The sequence below is a fragment of the Chrysemys picta genome, chromosome 1, assembly GCF_011386835.1.
Source record: "Chrysemys picta bellii isolate R12L10 chromosome 1, ASM1138683v2, whole genome shotgun sequence".
NCBI lineage: Eukaryota > Metazoa > Chordata > Testudines > Emydidae > Chrysemys > Chrysemys picta.
Window position 1 is genome coordinate 298,133,548 of NC_088791.1, and position 24,159 is coordinate 298,157,706.

The following is a 24,159-nucleotide window of genomic DNA, read 5'->3' on the forward strand; positions in this document are numbered from 1 at the left end:
CATTATCCTGGGTGGCAAACAGGTCTATCATGGGAACCCCTCTATGATGAAATCTGGGCTGTATCATAGAATTTCATAGGGACCACTTGTGATTGGCTACAGACAGTGTGCTGAGGATCTCTTCATGTTTGTTTGTTGCGGACTTCCACGAGATGAACTACCTGGTTATCCCAGGTCAGTAGCCCCATGTCCAGAGTTGATGGCCTCCTGACAGAATCAGACAGGCGTGTCTCCCCCGCTTGATGATGTAGCAGTGCATCACAGAGATGTTTTCCATCACAATCTACCTGTAGATTCTTCCTGTAGAATTTTGAACAGGAAGAAAATAATGCAGACTAGCCTGATAGTATTGCACTCCAGGACATTGATTTGGAGCCCCAAATCTTCTCGGGACCAAGTCATTTGCATATGAAGACTGTTCATGTGGGCTCTCCAACCATTAAAGTCTTCACAGTGGAGGGTGAGAACTGCATCCCTCCCCACACATTCTTGGGATCCTTCCACTATCATGAGGAGTAACTGGTTAGGCAGTACTAGTGCAGAAGAGGATCTGGGGGTTATAGTGAACCACAAATTGAATATGAGCCAACAATGTGATGCCCTTGCAAAAATAGGCTACTATTTTGGGGAATAGTATGTAAGACACGGAAGAGGAGGTTACTTACTATAACTGGAGGTTCTTAGAGAGGTGTGGTCCCTACCTGTATTCCACCTGTGGGTGCACATGCATGCTACATGCTTGAGTCCAGAAGTTTTCTCCAAGTAGTATCCTTTGACCAACCCATGCACAGTGTCTCCCCCCGTGCTAGCAACCAAGAGTATAAGGGGTAGTGCAAGTTGACACCACTCCAGTTCCTCCTCTTACTGCAATGTTATCAAGGCCAAAGAAGAGGAAAAAGAGGGTGAATAGTGGAATACACATAGGGACCGTGCATCACTCCAGTTATAGTAAGTAACCTCTTCTCCTTTGAGTGTATATTCTACACATGGGTGACTTGCAAGCAGTGATCAGTGCGGAGGTTGGTGCAAGGAGGCTGGTAGCAGAGTAGTTTGTAATACAGACTTTCCTCCTGCTGCATCCACAGCTGACGCTTGAATCAGGGCGTAGCGTGCCATAAACGCGTGGATACATCGCCAAGTTGCAACTTTGCAAATGTCCTGAAATGGGACGTCCGATAAAGATGCCGTAGAGGCTGCTTGCGCTCGCATGGAGCGCACTCTAAGACCCCTGGGAGGGGTAAGTTTTGCTATTTTACCGCATTCCAATATGCATCCCAAGACCCACTTAGTAATTCCCTGTAAGGCTATAGCTTAGCCCTTTGCTCTTTCTGCTATGGAAGCAAAGAGCCTTGGAGACTTTCTAATGGTCTTGGTTCTTTGCAGGTAGAACTCAGGTCACATCTGAGGTCAAGGAAGTGTAGTTTCTTGTTCTCAAGAGAGGCATGGGGTTTCAGAAAAGACACAGGTAAGTGAATTAACTAGTTGATATGGAATTTGGACACAACCTTCGGGAGGAATCTGGGGTGTAGCAGCAGGGAGACCTTCTCTTTGTGGAATACTGTGTGACGCGAGTCTGTCATAATGGCCAGTAGCTCACTGACCCTTCTGGCCAAACTGATGGCTACTACGAATGCCACTTTCATGGAGAGGTAGGTCATGGCATACGTTGCCATAGGTTCGAAGGGCAAGCCTATGAGAGTTCACAGGATGAGGTTAAAGTCCCAGCGGAGCATGGGTTTGATGACCAGTGGGAGGGTTCTGATCAAGCCTTTCATAAACCATACTGTCTTTGGGTGCATGAAGATACAGCATCCCTCCACTGGGGAAACACTTGCAGGCTAGGTGGACTGCTTCAAGCTCCAGCAAATTTATGTGCAGTCTGACTTCTCATGGTGTCCATGTACCCTGGGGTGTGTGGTGGTCCAGGTGGGCACCCCATCATGTAAGGGAGACATAAGTCACAATGGTGGCCCTCAGTTTGAGAAGGGTGAAGGGGGTTCTCACCAAGACCTTGGACACACTGGACCACCAAGCAAGAAAGGCAAGCACTTCTGAAGACACGATAACTCTGGAGTCAATATGGTCCCTGGTCAGCCTGTAGATCGAGTGGAGCCAGGCCTGTAAGGGGGAACTGGAGTGGTGTCGAGCCGCACCACCTTTATACCCTCATTCAGAAGCACGAGGGGAAATACTGTGCATGTGCGAGTCAACAGACACTGCTTGGAGAAAACTTTTGGACTCAGCACATGGCACACAGATTCTCTCGTAGACTTTAAGATCAGAATAGGGCCATTGTGATCATCTAGTGTGACCTCCTGTACATTGCAGGCCACAGAACCTTACCTACCCACTCCTGTAATAGATCCCCTCACCTCTGTGTCACTTACTAAAGCCCTCAAAGAATGATTTAAAGACTAAGTTGCTGAGCATCCACCATTTACACTAGTTGAAACCTTCAAGTGACCCATGCTGCAGAGGAAGGCAAACTCCCACCCAGGGTCTTTGCTAATCTGACCTGGGGGAAAATGCCTTCCTCACTCTAAATACAGCCATCAGTTAGACCCTGAGCACGTGGGCAAGACCCACCTGCCAGCCACCTGGAAAAGAATTCTCTGTAATAACTCAGGGCTTGGCTACACTTGCGAGTTAGAGCGCATTAAAGCAGCCCCGGGTGCCCAAACTCACGACACGTCCACACTGGCAAGGCAACTAGAGCACCCGGACTCCGCAGCTGGAGCGCTCCTGGTAATCCACCTCCACAAGAAGCATAAACACTTGCTGCACCCCGGCTGGAGTGCCGCAGTGCCAGTGTGGACACCCTGATCGGCCTCCAGAAGTGTCCCACAATGCCTGTTCTAGCCACTCTGGTCATCACTTTGAACTCTACTGCCCTGCCCTCAGGTGACCAACCATCAGACCCGCCCTTTAAATTCTCTGGGAATTTTGAAAATCCCTTTCCTGTTTGTTCAGCAAGGCGTGGAGTGCCCTCAGCAAATCTTTCCAGGTGACCATGCCTCCACACACCAGGCGATCCCCAGTATGGAGCAATGGCGAGGTGCTGGACCTCATCAGTGTTTGGGGGGAAGAAGCTGTCCAGTCCCAGCTGCGTTCCAGCCATAGGAATTATGATACCTTCAGGCAGATATCAAGGGACAAGATGGAAAGGGGCCATGACCAGGACGCACTGCAGTGCAGGGTTAAAGTGAAGGAGCTGTGGAATGCCTACCACAAAGCCTGCGAGGCAAACTGCCGCTCCGATGCTGCCCCCGCAACCTGCTGTTTCTACAAAGAGCTGGATGCAATACTTGGGGGTGACCCCACCTCCACTCCGAAGACCACCATGATCACTTCAGAGCCCGGTTCAACAAGGCAGGAGGAGGAGGAGGAAAGCGGGAGCGAGGGTGCTGAGGAGGAGGGAGACAGCCCAGCATCCCTAAATGCATACAGCCAGGAGCGGTTTTCAAGCCAGGAGGAAAATAGCCAGTAGCAGCGGACGGTGCTTGGGGAAGAACAAACATCAGAGGAAGTGCCCAGTAAGCGGCTTTTATTTTGGGAAGGAAGTTGTTTGGTGTGGGCTCTTGGGACAAGGAGGGTAAGGGCTGCATGCATGCCTAGATGCGGAATAGGGCATGGTGTGCTCTCTCACATCACAGTAATCGGCCTCGGTGATCTCTTCAAAGGTCTCATGCAGAAACTGGACAATCCGCTTGCGCAGGTTCCTTGGCAGAGCTACTGTACTCCTTGTCCCAGTAAGACTAACAGGCCCGCGCCGCCGTGCCGTGACTGGCGGGCGGGGGGGGGGGGGGGGGGAAGAAGAGACGACCATTGATGCACACAGGCAAGCTGCATATGGGCCAGGGCAGATGCTGCATTGTAGTAGAAGACCCTCCCTTGCTTCCCAGGTCACCCTCAGCAGTGAGAGATCTTCCAGGACGAACTCATCTTGTGGAAAATGTGGGGACACTGTTCAGTATAGCGGCCCCCTGCAGCTGTTGGCTCTCCCCAAGGCACAGAACCCCAGAGGACAGTACTGAAACAATCAGTCCCCCTTGCCCCTAGGCTTACTCACCATTTTGGGGCTCCTGTGGGTTATGTGCGCTCACTTTGGGATGGACAATTTCTGCTATTGTATACACTGTGCTTGTCTTTAAGTACGGCCGAATCATTGCTCTGTCTGGTGTGAACAATGCTGCCTCTTAAGTGCTGCATTTTGGCTTACAGATGCAACCTTGAGATCCCAGCCATCCTTGTTATCAACGACCGAAAGACTCTGAAGAAGCAAAGAGGACATGCTGCATGAAGTCATACAGCAGTCCCTTAAAGAAAATCAAAAAGTGCAGGAGTGTCAGGAGAGTGAAAGGAGGGTCCGCCAGCAGAATGCAGATCACCGGCACCAAAGCACAGAACGGCTGCTGAGTATCATGGAGCACCAAGCGGACTCGATACAGGCGCTCGTAGCAATGCAGGTGGAGCACTTCTGCCCCCCCGCCCCCGCACAGCCCTTGTCCCAAAACTCTTTCCCTTGTGCCCCCATGTCACTGCCAACCCACTTTCCCCAACATCCGGGTTCTTATCTACACCAGTTGCCTCCAACACCTGTAGCTTTACCACCCAGCCCTGCAAACTATGACCCTTACCCACTGCACTCAACCCACATCACCATGCATCTCAGCCAGCCTGAAGCGCAGCACTCATTGCACAGCACTTCAGACAGGAAGGCTGAGTATGATAACAGGACATACGCAAATCTGTGATTGTCCCGTTCCCCAACCAGCGTCCTTCGTCTCAAACAGCACAGATGTGTCATGCCCCGTTTCCCAAGCAGTTGTGTTTCTTTTCAATACATGAATTTTTTGGTTTTGAAAACATTCTTTATTATTGCATTAAGTAAAAGATACCGTAGCCCAGGAAAGCAACAGGCATTGCAAGTCAGTGCATCATACGTAGCAAACAGAGATTCCTACTAACATTGGAACCACTGCACTTCACTCCTGTGCAGAGCACCAAACATTACTGGTGGCTTTCAACCTCAAAATTGCTCCCTCAAGGCATCCCTAATCCTTGCAGCCCCACGCTGGGCCCCTCTAATAGCCCTGCTCTCTGGCTGTTCAAATTCAACCTTCAGGTGTTGAACCCCCGAGGTCCATGCCTGAGTGAATCTTTCACCCTTCCCTTCACAAACGTTATGGAGGGTTCAGCACACGGCTATAACCGTGGGGATGTTGTCATCAGCCAGGTCCAGCTTCCTATACAGACAGCGCCAGTGGACCTTTAAATGGCCAAAAGCACACTCCACAGTCATTCTGCACCGACTCAGCCTGTTGTTGAACTGCTCCTTGCTGCTGTCAAGGCTCCTTGTGTAGGGTCTCATGAGCCATGGCATTAAAGGGCAAGCAGGGTCCCCAAGGATCACAATGGGCATTTTGACTTCCCCTACAGCGATCTTCTGGTCTGGGAAGAAAGTCCCGGCTTGCAGCTTCCTGAACAGGCCTGCGTTCCGAAAGATGCGTGCGTCATGCACCTTTCCGGACCAGCCTGCATTAATGTCAATAAAATGCCCACGGTGATCCACAAGCGCCTGGAGAACCATAGAGAAATACCCCTTCTGATTTATGTACTCAGAGGCTAGGTGGGCTGGTGACAGAATTGGAATACGAGTTTCATCTATCGCCCCTCCGCAGTTAGGGAAACCCATTTGTGCAAAGCCAGCCACAATGTCTTGCACGTTACCCAGAGTCATGGTTCTTCTCAGCAGGATGCGATTAATGGCCCCGAAAACTTGCATCAACACGATTCCAACGGTCGACTTCCCCTCTCCACTGGTTAGCAACCGATCAGTAGCTGTCTGGAGTTGCCAGATTCCAATAGCCACCCGCTTCTCCAGTAGCAGGGCCGCTCTCAATCTCGTGTCCTTGTGCCGCAGGGTGGGGGAGAGCTCAGCACAATCCCATGAAAGTGGCTTTTCTCATCCCAAAGTTCTGCAGCCACTGCTCGTCATCCCAGACTTGCATGACAATGTGATCCCACCGCTCAGTGCTTGTTTCCCCGAGCCCAAAAGCTGCATTCCACTGTGGTGAGCATGTCCGTGAATGCCACAAGCAATCCCGTGTCGTAACCGTTATGCGAGTCGACATCGTCAGACTCCTCACTGTCAGTTTTTAGCTTATGGAGTAACTTGACTGCAATTCATGACGTGCTGGTGAGACCCATCAGCATATTCCTCAGCAGTTCGGGATCCATTCCCGAAGACTGAAAGGGAATTCAGAGCGCACAGTACAAAAAACGTTGAAAGATGGCACCAAATGTGGATGGAAGCACAGAGATTGCTGGGATGCGAAGCGATGCATCACGGGGCATTGGGACAGGACCCAGAATACCCTGCAACCCTCCGCCTGCTTCCCACAAGCCACAGCGCCAGAATGGGAAGAGGTGCTCTGTGGGATAGCTGCCCATAATGCACCGCTCCCAATGCCACTGCAAGTGCTGCAAATGCGGCCACGCCAGTGCGCTTGCAGCTGACAGTGTGAACATACTGGAGCACTTTCCCTGCTGCGGTCTACGAGGGCTGGTTTAACTCACAGCGCTCTACGTCTGCAAGTGTAGCCATGCCCTCAGAGCTCTCCCCACCTAGTGTCCCATGTATTAAATGCATTTCCTTTGTTTAAAAAAATCAGTTATCTTTTCAAATGAGATCAGCTGGTCTTGCATGATTTACCTTTTCTAAAACCATGTTGTATTTTATTTCAATTACAGTTTACCTCTAGTCCTTAACTACTTTCTCTTTCAAAAATTGTTCCAAGACCTAGCATACATTGAGGTTAAACTAACAGGCCGGTAGTTTCCCAGAATACTTTTCTCCTTTCTTAAATATAGGAACTATATTAGCAATTCTCCAGTCACAGGGTACAACTCCCAAGTTTACAGATTCATTAAAAATCCTTGCTATTAGGCTTGCAATTTCATGTGCCAGTTCCTTTAAAATTCTTGGGTAGAGATTATCTCCCCCCTCGCCCCCGTTTTAGTCCCATTAAACTGGAATACATTTAGGGACCAACTCTCAAGAAATACTAAATGTTCTATTCTACTTGGGATTAATGAGGCCTCAGCTGGAATACTGTGTCCAGTTCTTGGCACCACAATTTAAGATGTGGACAAAGTGGGTAGAGTCCAGATGAGAACAAAAAAGATAAAAGCTTTAGAAAACCTGACCTATGAGGAAAGATTAAAAAACTGGGCATGTTTAGTCTTGAAAAGAGAAGACAGAGGCGACCCGATAACAGTTTTCAAGTATGTTAAGGTCTGTTATAAAGGGGATATGACCAATTGTTCTCTATGTCCAATAAAGACAGGACAAGAAGCAATCAGCTTAGTCTTCAGCAAGGGAGATTTAGGTTGAACATTAGGAAAAACTACCCTTGCAGTTAGGATGTTAAGTTCTAGGATAGTTTAACCAAGAGAGATTTTGGAATCCCTGCCACTGGAGGTTATTAAGAACAGGTTAAACCAGTGGTTCTCAACTTTTTTTACCATTGTGGGCTGCATATGCAGCTCTCTGCGTTATGTGGGCCGTATCCACACAATATATAAACTACCTGTACTACCCTAAGGATGTCACATGACCCGCAGCTGTGTGCTGATTGGGCCGCAAGCAGCCTGCAGGTTGAGAAACATTGGGTTAGACAAACCCATCACGGGTAGTAGACTGGGAGCATGTGTAATTCAGTGAGCAAGTTAATGACCACTCTTTCCTTTCTGTCATTTGATTTGTAAAAATCTACAGAATCATAAATTCAATGGTGTCATCCTCCAGGGTGTGGCACAAGGGACTTGCTGCCCCTCTGGCTCACAGCTCCAGATCCTTCCGTTGGTGGAAATTTTGACAATACAATGCAGTCCGAAATGGGTTGACTTGGGTATCATTCAAAAGCTCTTTCTCCCACAAATACAATGGTACCAAACATGACAAATCTAGAACAATTATGTTCTATTTTAGTTATACTTTAACACAGACATATTAAACATGCAGCCCGTACAAATTTAAATTTTGGTCCTCAACTGACAATACTGTGTTATCAGTCAATGCTCAGAAAAGGATACTTTATTAAGTTTTTTAATGCTACAGAATACTACAAATCAAAGGAGTATTTCAAATTGATTTGCCATCACTGGCAAAAAAAAGAAGTGGTTCAGCAGTACTGATTATCTTTATTATGCAAAAAGGAGTTATGAGGCACTGATTAATACATCAGCATCCCGCCAGACATTACTGGACTCCAACTACAAATGCTATGCACAGTTGCATAACATACTTCATGTACCATAATTACAATCCAAAAGTAATTTATAATAAAGTCCTGGTTTTTATTTTAGTCTTTATCATTTTTACACATCAATGGGGAGATGAAGAGTACCAACAGTAGCTGAATCTTTGGCAAATATCGCCATAGAGGCCCTGGTTAAACACAATGCTCTGTGGCACCTAACATGCTATAAGTGCTCCCGGAAAGGGAATTTGGCAAGGTTAATGAGCATCAGGAGAAAATTGAAGATGCTGGCATAAGTGCCAGCCATGGGCAAGACTCGCCTTATACTAGGCCCCATGGCGTGCATTTTGAGACAAACAGCTGCTTCTTCCACAGTAAGCCAGAATCCCGAAGGCATCCATTAAGCACAATTTCAACAAGAGACAAGCGAGAAACTGTATGAAAACAGTCATTCTTAGTGAGAACATTTCATGGAAATTAAAAATTAAGTAGCCGTATTGACCCAAAAGATTTCGAACCATATGACATATATTGAGTGATACACTAACAATGTCTAATGCGTTACGTCAACAGGTAAAAGCAACAGAAACAAATACTGATTTTACTGCTGCAAACTGTGGAGTTCATAAATTGCCTCACAGAGGCTCTAATGAATGGGAAAGTAGTGGTGACGGCTGAAGCAGAAGTTAAGAGAAATATGTGCTTTGAACAGAATTGACGAGGAACAAATGCTTAGTAGAAAGGCTCTTAAAGCACTTATTGAAGATGAACTGTGGGATATGGATGTACTTTTTAGCAATCTTAGCTGCAGAAATGAATCACAATGCATGTCCTTAAAAGCTGCAAAAAAGACATGGCACTATCAAAAAAAGTGCTGATGTCAACAGTAATATGAAGGCTCTTTGCAGCTGCTGAATTTTTATGGAAAAGCATTTGGTCCTGCAGTACATGGGAGTTGCAGGGATCCATAGCTGATGCCAAACTTGACAAAAAAAATTCCACGACCTGTACTATAACTTTAAATAGTGCATCGGTGGTCATGGTGATTTCATCACCAGCAAATATGACCGTATTCAAACACAGAACAAGGCTGTCATTTTATTGCAAAGCCTCATGTGCAAGTGGCTTGAGTGAAAGGCAACTTTCCAACACATACAACTGTGCTACATACGTGTAATATATACCACTACAAATAACTTTGGAAAGACCAAATTATTTTACTGGAAGACATTTGATTTAGCCTCCAAAGTCACACTCCACACTCTGAAGGTGCTCAGAACAACAGACAGTTACTGACGAGGTCATATTTGAATAGGGGGTGTTTGTATGCAGAGTTTACCATTTAAAGACCAAAATTATAACACTATGCAGAGCTACGCTGGAGGATGTTTTCCACAAAGCAGACAAATGGAGGAAAATTCCCACTGACAAGGGGTGCACTTATACCTACTATAAAAAGGGCAAATCCTCAGGCAATAGAAAGATCAAAACTATCCTCTCCTATCAAGCATGGATGGATCTTGAAGGATGGACTGATCACACCAGTTGTGTGTGAAATACCATGCGCTCCTAAATCAATCCTTCAGCTAATCAAATGCTCAGGTGCAAAGACTAGAGACTCACCTCCCTGCAGTGTTTGGCTTGCAGCCAGCAAGTGCAGGGTGGACAGGGATCAGTGTGACAATGTATCTGGCAGTGCTGCCCTAGACAGACTGATTAACAAATGTTTTCAGACATACCTGTCAAGGCTAGTTTCCCTAGGCTTATTGAAGCTCAGTGAATTCTTATGTAAGCAATAGATCTCTATGTTAAAGTATAATTTAAAATGTGGCTTTTTAAACAAACATATTTTTCAAATATATATCTGTGTAACTATTCTAGGTTTGTCATGTTTGGTACCATTGTGTTTGTGAGAGGAAGGGCTTTTGAATGATACCCAACTTGTCTCATTTCCAATTACACAATTATCAAAATTTTCATCAATTGGGAGGACCTGGAGTTGAGTCAGAGGGGCAGCAAGGCCCCCTGCCATGCCAGAGGATAACAGCACTGAAATTATGATTCTGCAGATTTTTACAAATCAAATTACCTCCCCTACCTTTTATCTCTAACTTGCCCACAGAATAAGATTTTACTACATTATGCTGCCAGACTATATATTTGGTTCTGCTTCAGTGGTGGGGGGGGAGAGAGGGGGGAGGGAGGGAAGGCAGATGAACTAAATGATCTCTTGAGGTCCCTTTTCAGATTTACATTTCCATGATTCTGTGATCTCAGCTCTGTGATGACATGAGGCGGAACCACCGCATCTTTACTTGGCTGGTGTTTTGCTGGGGAATAGACCAATCTGAGACAGAGTTGGTGCAACTGCAGGTGAAATCTGAAAAGCAGCATCATGTGTGTGCATACTACACTCCTGAGGGCATTCTGCACCAAAAAAAAAAAAAAAAAAAAATTATGCGCACAATATTTTAAAATTCTGCAAATTTTGTCAAATAAATGTGGAGGCTCCAGCATGGCACTGGGGAGCACAAGCCATTGGCTGCACAGAGGTGAGAAATCACTGTGCAGCTCCCCCCAGGACATGGACTCAGCGGTGAGGCTGCACCCAACCCTGACACAGCACAAGGACCTGGCCTGCCCCAGAAACACCCCAGGGCCTTGCCCCTCCATGCCAGGTGCATCAAGTGTGGGCAGGCAGGCTCAGCAAGGCTGGATCCAAGTGTGGAGGAGCCTAGTGTGGGAAGATCCAGGTGTGTGTTGAGAGGGTTCTGTGTGGGGCAATCTGGGTACAGGCAGCTCTGTGGGGGATCCAGGGGCAGGGGGGATCTGGATGCACAGGGGCTTGTTGGGGGATTCTGGGTGCAGCGGTAAGGGGACGCTGCAGCAGGGGCCAGGTGAAGATGGTTGGGCTCAGCAGGGAGATCTGGATGTGGGGGAAATAGTGAGGGGGGCCAGACGCTGGAGTAGTGGGGCAGGGATCCGGCTGCCTCATTGGAGTAGTCCTGGTTCAGGGGGAGTGGGGTGTCTGGGTGCAGGGGGGGTAAAGCTGGACAGGAGGGTCCAGGTATGAGGGGATCTAGATGCATGGGGGTTGGGTGGATGGGGGAGCAGCTCCTTGTACAGTGATCCCTCCCCCTGCAGCTGAGCAGAGATAGGTGCAGGAAGCATGGGGGGGTGAGGGAGTTTGCAGAGCTTCCTACAGCCAAGGGAGAAATCTGGGGGTGGGTCTGACATAGCCCCAGATGCCATAGGGGAAGAGGAAGTCCTGTCTTCCCCAGCCCAGCCGGGACTAGCACCTGAGCCTGGTGTATGGTAGGAGCCACCAGCCAGGTCTTCCCCAGTCCCACAGTGATTTACCTCTCTGCCAGATGTCTTAGGCACCTGAAACATACTGCTTGGGAGGGGTCAAATGACTGCTCTTGTGGCTTCCCTTTCAAAGTCATTTTTCTGTGGGGGACAAATTCTGCGCGTGAACAGTGGCACAGAATTCCCCCACGAGTAATACTAACAGCTGAACAGCCCCATACACAATCAGCACTGGCATAGTCAAGTATGTTTCTATTCTAACAGTGATTGCATTGACAGGAATCTATGTTCAGGCAGGTATGCTCTTTGACATGGTCAAGGCTCCTCTGAACTACTGACTGTGATAGATAAGAGAAGGATTTTCATATTTCACCAGGAGACCCAGGTGAGAGAACAGAAAGGGCATATTACAGGCTTGCAGCCGTTTCCTCCTGGGCTGTGCCTGCAATCAATCAATCAAGGTAAGAGTAAATATGAATGGCCTTCCTTCTGAGATTGACCCCTTACTACCACTAGGCACTTTGACAACTCAGGGCTATGAAAAGACCAAATGGCAGTACCTTATACTGGTAATATTTGGACCCCCCTTATGAATCTATGGTATTTCCGGTAACCCAGATAGATGGCTATGTCGAAGCCTGTGTTTGGTTCATGGCTCTCAATTTACAAGTCTTGAGCCTAAAGATATGTGATGACTGAGGTAAGCATTGCCATCCTGAATCTGAGGCTATGTGTATACTTAACCAGCTACACTGGCACAATTTCAGTGTTACAGCTGTGCCATTGTTGCGGTTTAAGCAGAGACACTCACTACAGTGACAGGAGAGGTTCTCCTGTCGCTGTAGTTAGTCCACCTCCCCAAGAGGTGGTAGCTGGTTGATGAAAGAATTCTTCCACGGACCTAGCATGGTCTACACTGGGACTTAGGTCAGCTTAACTGCATGGCTCAGAGGTAAGGACTTTTCACGCCCCTGAACGACATAGCTAGGATGACCTAACTTAGTGTAGGCTTAGCTTGAGGCAGCATATGTATTTGTTCAGTCTCCTCATGTCTAGAAGAGAAGAAAGTCCCTATTTTTTCTTCAGGATAAGAAACCGGAGACGCCTGTCTTTGTATTCAGTGGATCTCTTTTCTCTGGCTCCTAGATGAAGCAATAAAGTCACTTCTGTTTGCCATTGGCTCTTGTGAAAAGGGTACCTGAAAAAGAACAGGGAAGGGGGCAGGTAGGGAGTAATGTGTAGAAATATATAGGGTCCATTTGTCAGCTATGATGGCCACCAAGGCCCAGAAGAAAGTGCAAGATGGTTCCTGAAAGTGGGTCCAGGCTCCAGTGTGACTAAATGCTCCTGTCAAATTTGCTGCCTCAGAAGCAGCCCAGGTTAGCAGAGGAGGTGGAAGATGGCCATCCCCTGGAATACCTAGGCTGCCTTTTTTTGGGTACTCTGGTGTCCCCAAGAGTAGGACAGTGTCCTCTGTTAGGGATGGTACTTGCAATGTTTAGTATAGTGGGGCTGAAATCTAAATCCCTGAGAACCACACTGTTATCCTTGAGTCCTTAAGGGAGTGGAATAATTATTCTGTTTTCTGTCTGAAGAGCTCCATTCCCCTGAAAGGCAGGTCCTCTATAGAGGCCTGTACCTTGGGTAGTGTGCCAGATTCCTAGAGCCATGAGGTCTATGGCATAGTGACAGCCATGGACTGTACACCTGTATCAGAGGCTGCTAGTAGGGACATTCCCACAACCATCTCGCTTTCCTTAATCATAGAATACCAGGGTTGGAAGGGACCTCAGGAGGCCATCTAGTCCAACCCCCTGCTCAAAGCAGGACCAGACAGATTTTTACCCCAGTTCCCTAAATGGCCCCCCCTAAGGGGGAGGGATAGCTCAGTCATTTGAGCATTGGCCTGCTAAACCCAGGGTTGTGAGTTCAATCCTTGAGGGGGCCATTTAGGGATCTGGGGCAAAATCAGTACATCAGTACTTGATCCTGCTAGTGAAGGCAGGGGGCTGGACTCAATGACCTTTCAAGGTCCCTTCCAGTTCTAGGAGGTGAGATCTCTCTCTCTCTCTATATATATATATATATAAATAAAGTAAGAATTGAACTCCCTGTTCTATTGCTTGATTTTGCATTCTCCCAGGTGAGAAAGTTGTATTTGGCAAATCAGCCCTGGTAATTTGCCAACAGGAGCTAGAGTGAGGCTGATGAATATGCCTTGCATTCAAAAAAAAGATACAACTCATTGGGGGTCTTTGTCCTTCAGTGTTCCTTTTGTGGAAACAATTTTTTCCTGTCCTGCCAAGACAACCATGGGTTTGGATAGGCATAAAAGTGTTCAAAGCCCTTGGGGGCACCTGACATCTCTTCTCTGCTCTTTTCCAAGTGGACTGAAGAGTGTCTGGGATATTTGCCACAGTCCTTTGGCTGGTTGCAGGATCTATTCATTAACAAGGAGGGCAATTCTGGTTCGCATTATGGTTGTCAAAAATATCAAAGACATTGAGAGACTATAAATTGAGAGTATATAAATATTGCTTCTATATGCAGGGTCTCTGCAATACAGGTGATCCTAAAAAGCTTTAAAGTAATCAATTGCTAGATCTGGGGCTGGTGTCACTCTCTCATGCACTGAGGAGAAAGACAAGGGTTGCTCTAATTCCTTCATTGCTATGTGGTTCTTGGGTGGGCAGCTTAATTAATAATGTCATTGAACATGATCTACTCTTTCTAGAAAGATAGGAAAAGGATCTGCTCCTGGATGCATAACAATTCCAGTAAGGCCAACATGAGCAAGGTGACATGTCCATGGATACTGGTTTGGTTGAGGGTGGCTGCCTCAGTGCCACTCCTGCCCCATTCTGGGACATGACTCTAAATAAGGGCTTTTTAGTGCCATCCTTCGGGTCACTATGAAAGCAGAAAGAGGATCTCTGTCCAATGCAGGCAAAAAGGATGGCACAGAGTATCTCCTCTTTGAATGGCAGTGCTGTAAAGGTGATATGGCATCAGTGCCAGTCATTTCTTTGGCATGGTGAAGGTCTCTGGAGGTGATCCAAAATCCTCCAAATTGTATCTTGGGCCCTTGCTGAGCTCAGCTGCAGAGACCAGTACCAAGGCTGGCACTGGGGGTCTCACTCCCTATCTGATCAAGGACTTAGACCAAAAGTCATGTTTTGTCAACAAAACAGTGGCCATGTATACACTACAATGCTACTTCTGCCAACAACACTCTCCTGCTTTACCGACAAAATAAAACCACCTCGACAAGAGGTGTAGAGCTTTTTGTGGCAAAGTTAGATTAACAAAATGTCAGTGTAGACACTGTGGTTGGTTATGTTGCTATAAATGGCCTCCAGGAGGTATCCCACAATGCCCATCCTGACCGCTCTGGTCAGCAGTTCGAACTCCCCCTGCACCCAGGTACACAGACATCTGCCCTTCCTCCTTTAAAGGCTCAGGAATTTTTGAAATTCCACTTCCTGTTTGCACAGCATGGAGAGCTCACATCACATCTTCCCAGCTGACCATGATGACTCCACGCAGCAAATGCTCTCCCGCTTGTAACGCATCTGAGTTGTTGGATCTGCTGGCACTGGGGAGAGGAGGCTGTGCAGTCCCAGCTCCACTCCAGCTGTAGGAACTTCAATACCTATAGCAGATTTCTCATGGCTTGTTGGAGAGGGGCCACAAATGGGACATGATGCAGTGCCATATGACGATAAAAGAGCTGAGGCAGGCTTACCAGAAGGCAAGGGAGGCAAACTCTTGCTTTGGTGTTGCGCCAAAGACCTGCCACTTCTATAAGGAGCTGGACACCATCCTTAGCAGCAACCCCACCTCCACCACCAAAAGCCAAGTGGATACTTCGTTGGGGCAGCAGGCAGCAGACACTGGACTCAACCCCAAGGATGAAGTCATAGATGAAGAGGTGGTGCACACGTCACAGCTGTCTGGTGGCATGGTGAGTCAGGACCTCTTTTCCCACTCTGGAAGGGTCTGGCCAGTCCCAGCAGTCCGTCTCTGGTGCGCATGATGTAAGAGACGAGAGTCCTGGGTAAATTATATTTTTGCATTGATGCTGCTCGGTTATATGAGATAGAGATGTTCTTTGCTCTGCATACTCTAGAAGCGGGTGAAGGGATAGAAATGTGCAAGACTAGCTGTGTTTCTGTGTGCTCCATATCCCCTGTGCAGTTAAGCAGTGTGGCAGAACAGCACGTTGATACACACCGAGATTTCATGGGAAACCTCCAGAGAGATCTACAGGAAACTTTCCTCCAGGTACTCTCCAATCCTCTGCTGAAGGTTCCTTGGCAGAGCTGCTTTGTCCCTTCCCCCACTGTAGGAAACTTTCCTGCACCACTCAGCAATCACTTCTGCAGGGACCAAAGCGGCACACAGGTGAGCAGCATAGGGACCGGACCTGAAATTGCAATTGTGAAGATGCATCCTTGTTTACTCAGGAGCAAAGTATCGGCTTCAATCACCCCCGCCTGTGGAAAATGGTGATAGAATTTACAATATTGTCCTTAGTCACCTGCACTGATCCCCTTAAAAGCCACTTTGACCCTTTCTGAATGCCCAGGCCGAGCTCACCATATTCAGGGCATTCACCAAGATGTTTGCTTGTCAAAGGACAGTGAGAAAGTGATTGGTATGTTAAAAGAGGTGTATTTCACTATGATTCAATGCTGTGCGTGAACTAACAATCATGCTGCTGCGTATTGTTTCTTATGCTACTGCAGATATGACCTTCGGAGGGAACCCCCAACACTCCAGCCAAGTGCCTCCACCAGATAAGAAAGCGACCAAGATGGAACAAGGAGGACATGTTCCGAGAGATGCTCCAATACCTGGAGGCTGAAAAAACAAAGTGGAAAAAGACCCTGCAGGACAGAAAGGAGTGTGAGGAGTGCATAGTTAAAGGCTAGGAGCGAATGATAAAAGTGATGGAGGAGCAAACAGATGTTGAAGACCCTAATCATGCCCCAGATAGAACACATGTGCTCAGCCCCCTCCTGCAGCCAATACAGAATTGCTTTCCATGCCCTCCCCAAACTCCTTCCAAACATTCCTTGCAACTTCCTGGAACTTCTCGGTACTCCATTCACTCCACTCCGTTGGACAGCTTCCAAAATGATAGCTTGACTTACACAGTTATGAGACAACACTGCCCAGCACTATTATCTCCCTTCCCATTAAGTCTTGTGTGTGTTAATTGGTATTTAATAAAAAACTCTTTGAAAGATAACCAATCTGTCTCCTACATGTGGTGGTTGCTGCTGGTAGTAATACATAGTGGCAGTTTGATCATTTGTTGACTAAAAATCCTAGTCATGAATCACCACAATTTTCATGCAAGGCAGCAAGTTAAAGGGCTGTATGAAATGACATTACTGGGGCTCATCATCAATATGTTGCCTCAAAGCCTCCCCGATTCGAATAGCTTCCGCTTGTGACCCTCTAACAGCCCTGGTATCTGGCTGCTCAAATTCAGCAGCCAGGCGATCCACCTCCGCACTCCAGCCTGGGGCAGGGGGGGGGGGGGGGGGGGGGGGGGGAAGAGAGAGAGGAGAGGAGAGAGGGAAAAAAAACCTTTCACCTTTAGCCTCACAAATATTATGGAGCTGCAACAGGCTCCTATGACCATGGGAATGTTTTCTCATTTAGGTCTAATCTGCCATAAAGGCAGCACCAGTGTGCTTTTAACCTGCACAAGGCACATTCCATGGTCATTCTGCACCTGCTCAGCCTATGGTTGAAGTGCTCCTTGCTGCTGTCCAGGTTTCCCATGTAAGGCTTCATGAGCCATGGGAGTAAGGACTGGATCTCCCAGGATCACTATGGGCATTTCAACATCCCCAACTGGAATTTTCTGGCCGGGAAAGAAAGTTGCTGCTTGGAGCTCTCTGTACAGGCCAGTGTTTCTGAAGATGTTTGTGTTATGCACCTTCCTGGACCACCTCACATTGATGTCAGTGAAACGCCCATGGTGATCCACAAGTGTCAGCAATACCATAGAGAAGTACCCCCTTTATTGATGTATTCCATCGCAAGACTGTCCAGGGCCAAAATTGGAATATGCGTGCCATCTATCGCTCCGCCAGTTAGGAAGGTGGCTTTTCGCAGCCAAAAGTTCTACAACCACTGCTTGTCATCCCAGGCCTCCATAATGATGGGATCCCACCACTCAATGCTGGTTTCCTGAGTCCAAAAGCGATAGTCCACAGTATTCAGCTGCTCCATGAACGACTAAAGTAATCTGGTGTTTCTTTCTATGGCACACAGCAGGTCAGGCAACTCTGATTCCTGTTCAGACTGTGTGCTCATGATACACTGCATGACCCTCTGTGATGTGTTCAGAACAGTGGTCACAACAGTAAAGTGCAGTGGAGGACCCATCCTTTCAGACAGATATAACAGGCACATAGTAACAGAGGCCATTGAAAAATGCCATGAAATGCAGTCAGAAGCCCATGGAATGTTGGGACAGAAAGAACTGCATGGGACGTTGAGTCCACACCCATTATGCACTAAGATCCATTCTGCCTTACCACAACTCCTAGCTTTAGAAGGTGGCATAGAAGCATAGTGGGATAGCTACCTACAGTGCACTGCTCTCACTGTCAATGCTAGAGCACCAAGTGTGTACACGCTCTGCCAACAGAAGGAGCTTAGTGTGAACATGTACAAGTGATGTAATTATACCAGTTTGTTATTGTCTGCTTAAGGTGTTGATACAACTCTGTAGTGTGGACAAGGCCTTAGGCTGTTCTTTGAGGAGTGATGTTTAGTTTCCTCCTTCTCAGACTTCTCTTCACATTTGGAGCTAATATTTGGGCTCTGTGAATGAGCCTCATCGATATGTACAGGCCTCTATGCTCCTTTACTGCCTAGAATACCAGCCCCAGGGCTGACTTGTCTCCAACAAGAATGGTATGCAGCTTGTTGTAAGGTCACCGTCTCATTTATTGTTGGCCTCCCTGACCTTGTGATATTCCTACTGAAGTTCCTTTGCTTTCATGCTTCACTGTTGCTTATTCCCATCATACCCCTTGGGCGGCATCCCAAATGCAATCTGTTCATAGATGTCCATGTTTCTACAACTGGTCTATAGCTGTGCTTGAAACCACTTCTTCCCACAGGTAGAAGTTCCTATACCTCCGGTCTACTGCAGGCAGCACTGCATCTAGTACATGGACCCACCACAGTCAGTTGGGCGGTTGCACACAAGGGTGAGCTGCTAGATGTGCTTGCCATGGTGTGCAATCAGGAAATGGCATAAAAAACCAAACACACACACACACACACACACACACAACACAAGGGGGAGCTTAAATGGTATGGGTGGGAGGGGGGGGATGGTGGCTTCCAGTCTCTGACTCCTGAGAAGCATAGTTTACAGTTGTGGCCGGAGTAGTCACTGTCGCAGGGAATGGGGTATTGTGGGACAGATGGTGGAGGACTGTTAGGGTTGACACAGGTCATGCATAAGTCCTGTAGATCAGGCCTGAGAACCAAAAAACAAGACACCCTCTGAAGTGCCAGAACTGCTCCGTTCCAAGATTTCAAGCTTCCAGCTTCTTGACAGCTTCTACAATACTTTGCAATGCAAAAGGGAGTAGTACATTGAAAATTTGGTGGCAGAGTAAATAATGTTTTCACCCCTCAGCTCACAGAGTATTAAACTGAACTTTACTCCAAATTAAATACACACAGCAACGGCTATATGTTGACTAAGCTAAGCTGAGCTAAAAGTAGACAATGGGGTTGAGAAGACTAGGAGGGAGTGGGGAAGTGAAGAAATACTTCATGCTTCTAGAGTCCACAAGACAATTTAAGCCTAACATTCTATATAGGACATGGGGCCTTGAATACAGGCTTGTAGTAGAAACACAACAATAGTAATAGATGAAGACACTAGAAAATGTTAAGAAAATGTACAGCCGATAAGCAAAAGCAGATCAAATTACCTTCCGCAGTTCAATTGTTACTTCATTTCTGTGTCTTCTCATTGTCTAAAAAGCAAAAAAAAAAACCCAAGATTAAATATATATATATTTAATTAATAATTATATGAAGAAAAACAGCATACAAGGATTTGTAAACAGTGTTCTCCTAAGCCATTTAAAATGAAGCCGCTCACAGAAAGCTACAACAGAAGAGGGCTTAGTGTACATTGTTTATAACTGAGAGGTGCTTTAATCAATTTTGGAATCTTCTACACCACAGATCTTGGGAACCACAGGGTTAAAGAAAAAGATAAAATACCTCACAAATATGGTAAAAGCTTCATTATGAAGGCAGAAAAGAAAGTACACTGAAGGATAGAAAGCTTTTTGAATAGTTTAATATAGTGCTCCCTTGTGAAGTGCCACAAGGTTCAGTTCTCTTTGGTCTTATAAATATTTACGTGTAACCACCGGGAAAAAAGTTGACTACATGAGTTCAAATGTTAACCATATACAGGTAAATCTGTAACCATGTTATCCCAATATCTGCCTGAGATCAGCACATGGACAAGAAGAGCTGGCTGATGCTTAACCCACTTAAGACAGGTTATGCTTGTAGGTAGAGGGAAGCACTTTGAAGAGCTTACCACAGTGCCAATGGAGGCTGTATGTCTGTAAATGTCAAGACAGACTGCAATCTAAGGGTCTTTTTAGACTCCTCACTGATGCTGGGCCCTCATAGCAACATCTCTGAGAAACATTCTATTATCCCAGCTGGCTTAAAGATTGCATCCCATCTTTGATCATCATATTGCCTCTTGCATCCTCTAATTAGTTTACAGAAATACAATTTACTTGGATCTGAAAGCATCAACTTCGAAAAACTGCAACTGGTGCAGAACGCAGCAGGGTACCTCCTCAGCCACGTGGTAAGCAAGAGCACAAAGTCCCTGTACTTCGCTCATTCCATTTTCTATTGACAATGACATCACTTTCAAATTCTTGATCTTGATCTTCAAGGATCTAAATGGTCTCTGTCCACAACACCTAAAATTCCACCTCATTCTTGGAGGCCTCAACCATCAGGATCCATGTAACAATTATCTAAGTGAATTAACATGTGCACAGAAAGACAAGGCCTTTTTACAGGCTTGCCCAATACTAATGACATCACCCCAACAATAAATACAACCACAAACCTCAACATTTTCTGATTCAACATGAAATGCACTTTTGACCTGGTTTCCCCACAAACAATGCATGTTCTGAGGTACTGCCCTTCTTCCTGTGCTATACTGCTACAGCTGAGATGCTCATAGTTGGAACCACTTTTAAAAAAAAAACCCAAAAACACTAAGTGTGGTTACTGGCAAGGTGATCTCTATGAGAGCTCCAGGACTCTGGAACTTGGTCCTTACCCTGCTCCGATCCACCGTTTTTATTAAAAACCACCAAATTCAGGCTTTTTTAAAAATTAGACTTTGTAGATAGTGTGGAAAGGATTTTTTTTTGGTCTGAGTTATTGTCTGAAATATGATTTTAATGATGCAGAAATTTTGTTATACTACCAATTGTATGTTGGGGACCTAGAACCTTGTAGAGATATTATTTACACCTAAATATTAGTTTACTCACTACATTTTAATTTTTTTTTAAAGCAAACATAATACTTCCCACAGAAGAAGGAAAACCTTAAAAATCTAAACTAGGAGTCTGAAGTTAACTGACAGGCAGGTCATAAGAAATCAAACAGAAGTCTAGCCAGTGGACAGTCTCTAAAACTTCTAGTTACATCAAAATTTTGAAGTCTACTCCAAGAAATTATACCAGTTCTTGAAATAAGCTATCCAAAGCCTTGAAAGAGAGGCTTGCACTGTTTAAGGGGAAAAAAAAGGGAAAATGCAAAACATACTTCACATTTAAGGTAGGTAATTTGTGATGACCTTTCTAAAGAGTTGGAAGTCTTCTGTTCACCACCACATTGGTATACTGCTCCTTTTAAACATACAGTACTTACAATAAAAAAAATGAAATACTGGCATTTGAAATATTTTCCTCATATTGCACAACTGGATATACAATATAAATTTGTTATACAATGTATTTTTTCAGTAAGTCTTTCCTTTACTGTGCTTTAGTGTATTAAATGAAGAATGTGATTTAATATTTAAACATATGCATGCTTACTTAGTGAATTACCAATTGTATCTTTGGTAAGTATCCAGAAGGAGATTTGATTATACAAACATATGTAGTGCTCATTACAAAAATTAATTTAAGCTAATTTAATAATTGACAGTTTTAAAAATATATATATACAATGCAATAAATATGTATCAATGGCATACTTATTTGCAATTGAACCAACCTGGATCTCTCCACATATACACCTCTACCTTGAGGTAACGCTGTCTTCGGGAGCCAAAAAATCTTACCGCATTATAGGTAAAACCGCGTTATATCGCACTTGCTTTGATCTACCGGAGTGCGCAGCACCCCCCCTCCCCCCAGAGCACTGCTTTACCACGTTATAGCCGAATTTGTGTTATATCGGGTCACATTATATTGGGGTAGAGGTATAATTTTAATACAAATGTTTGAACTACAGGTCAATGAAAAAGTCTGCAGTTTATTCCTGTGAACAGATTTTAAAAGCAGTATGGTTAATTCTTGTTTGGCCTATTCTTGTCCCAGGACACTATTTTTTAAGGGGACATCCGTACAAAAATTTTATCTATGCTTGCTTCAAATTAACATGATTGGAAATACTCAATGAGTTAATAGCAGCTTCCTAAAAAGTCCTAGATTCAGGATAAATAAAAATATTAAAGGAAGTAATTTAATGTGTAACTATTTTCAAATTACTAATATGATCCTCCCTCTCAGTGCTAGAATCATGATAGTACCATGGTCTGAATACCATACTCCTAGCACTACACCTACAAGGTAGAAGTAGAGGCAGAGGTGCTATCAGTTTAGCAGAGGTATGATTTAACACACTTGTTCTATACCTACCATAAACTTTTTCTTAAGACAAGACATTTTTCTCACCCCAATCAACAGAGGAGTGCAAGAACCAATTCATGAAGTGGTAGGGGGTGTCCTTATGACAGGTTCTTGGTGAAGTCATACATCCCCTGCTTCCAGGATGGGAGGACAGCAGTTGATTACAAGGTGGGTGCATACATGGTCATACTAGAAACTTAGGGACCAAGTACTCCTGTAACAGATGCTGCAATTCTCAGATTTCCAAAAATTACTGATTGTGGCTCATTTTTGAACTCAATCTATTTTACAACTAACTTTCTCCCACTCATTAGTAGGTCATAGTTCTATTTTATCAGAGCCACTGCCAAGACAAGTTAAAAATGTATGAAAGCGTAAAGTAATTAGATCCTGCACCTTCGGAGATGGAAATTCAGCATAGCGACAGTGATGCAAACAAAGTTATATCCCCCAGCGTCTCTCAATTGAGCACACTGCACAAGGCATCACGTACTAATGCATCATACTACAGTTGCTTGCCTCAGGCACACTGAGGCAAAAAACTAATCACCAAGTGCTATCATGGCACAATATTGCACATTTAAATTAACAGTAATGTTACAGCACAGCGATGACATCCTAAATGAACTGGCACTTAATTGGTAGTTAAGTTCATATGACATTTTATAATATTACAAAGAAATAAGATTTCTTTTGCCGATTCAGTATCTATTATGGACAAACTACCTATAAAAATGTTAAGATTTAATACGAAAACTTATTAACAGTGAGGTGCCAAGCTCTGAAATAGGCAGTCTTAAAAATAGATGTTGAAATTAACATTGCTTACGTTATTTCTTTAGCATTTTCTTCAGCAAGATAAGGAACTTTAATGAAAGAAGGCATGGAGATAAAGAAAAAAATTTAAGCACACCAGATTTTTTTTTTTTTGTGTTTGATTCCTGTCCTCCAGAAAACCTATCTCTAGATATGCTTTAAAACCTGACATGAAACATGCCTGACAAAAGTCCTTCCCTACCATTTCCACTAATTGTGTTTGTTTAGTCAAAGTTCCATCACATAGCACAACAAGAGCTAACCTTCACTGAAAAGTCATACTGGATTTACCAGTACTATATGTGAAGATCTCCATGTGAACCCCTTACGCCTTCCTGATTGCACTATAAATATATTTATGTTAAGGCTATCAAACAATTGCAATTAATGGAGAGATTAAAAAATAGTAGCAATTAATTGCAGGTTTAGTCGCACTGTTAAACAATAGAATACCAATTTAAATTTATAATAAATATTTTCGGATTTTTTTCCAACATTTTTAAATATATCAATAATACAACATAATTTACATTCTATTTTATTACAAATATTTGCACTGTAAATAAAAATAGTATTTTTCAATTCACCTCATACAAGAACTGTAGTGCAATCTCCATCATGAAAGCACGATTTACAAATGTAGAATTTTTATTTTTTTACATAAGTGCACTCAAAAACAAATGTAAAACTTTAGAACTTACAAGTCCACTCAGTCCTACTTCTTGTTCAGCCAATCAAGACCAACACATTTGTTTCTCTCCTGTAAATGTAATGTTACCCACTTCTTATTTACAATGTCACCTGAGTGT

At 45.0% G+C, this 24,159-nt stretch overlaps 1 protein-coding gene across 2 annotated transcripts in view; it reads right to left on the minus strand.

Moving 5' to 3' along the window:
* Positions 1-24,159, minus strand: part of KPNA3 (karyopherin subunit alpha 3) — an 83,690-nt gene that overhangs the window by 45,965 nt on the left and 13,566 nt on the right. For both annotated transcript variants that reach the window (XM_005287118.4, XM_065593992.1), the window contains one exon: positions 19,550-19,594. In XM_005287118.4, the coding sequence (XP_005287175.1) occupies positions 19,550-19,594 (45 nt within the window). The remainder of the gene's footprint in view (positions 1-19,549; positions 19,595-24,159) is intronic.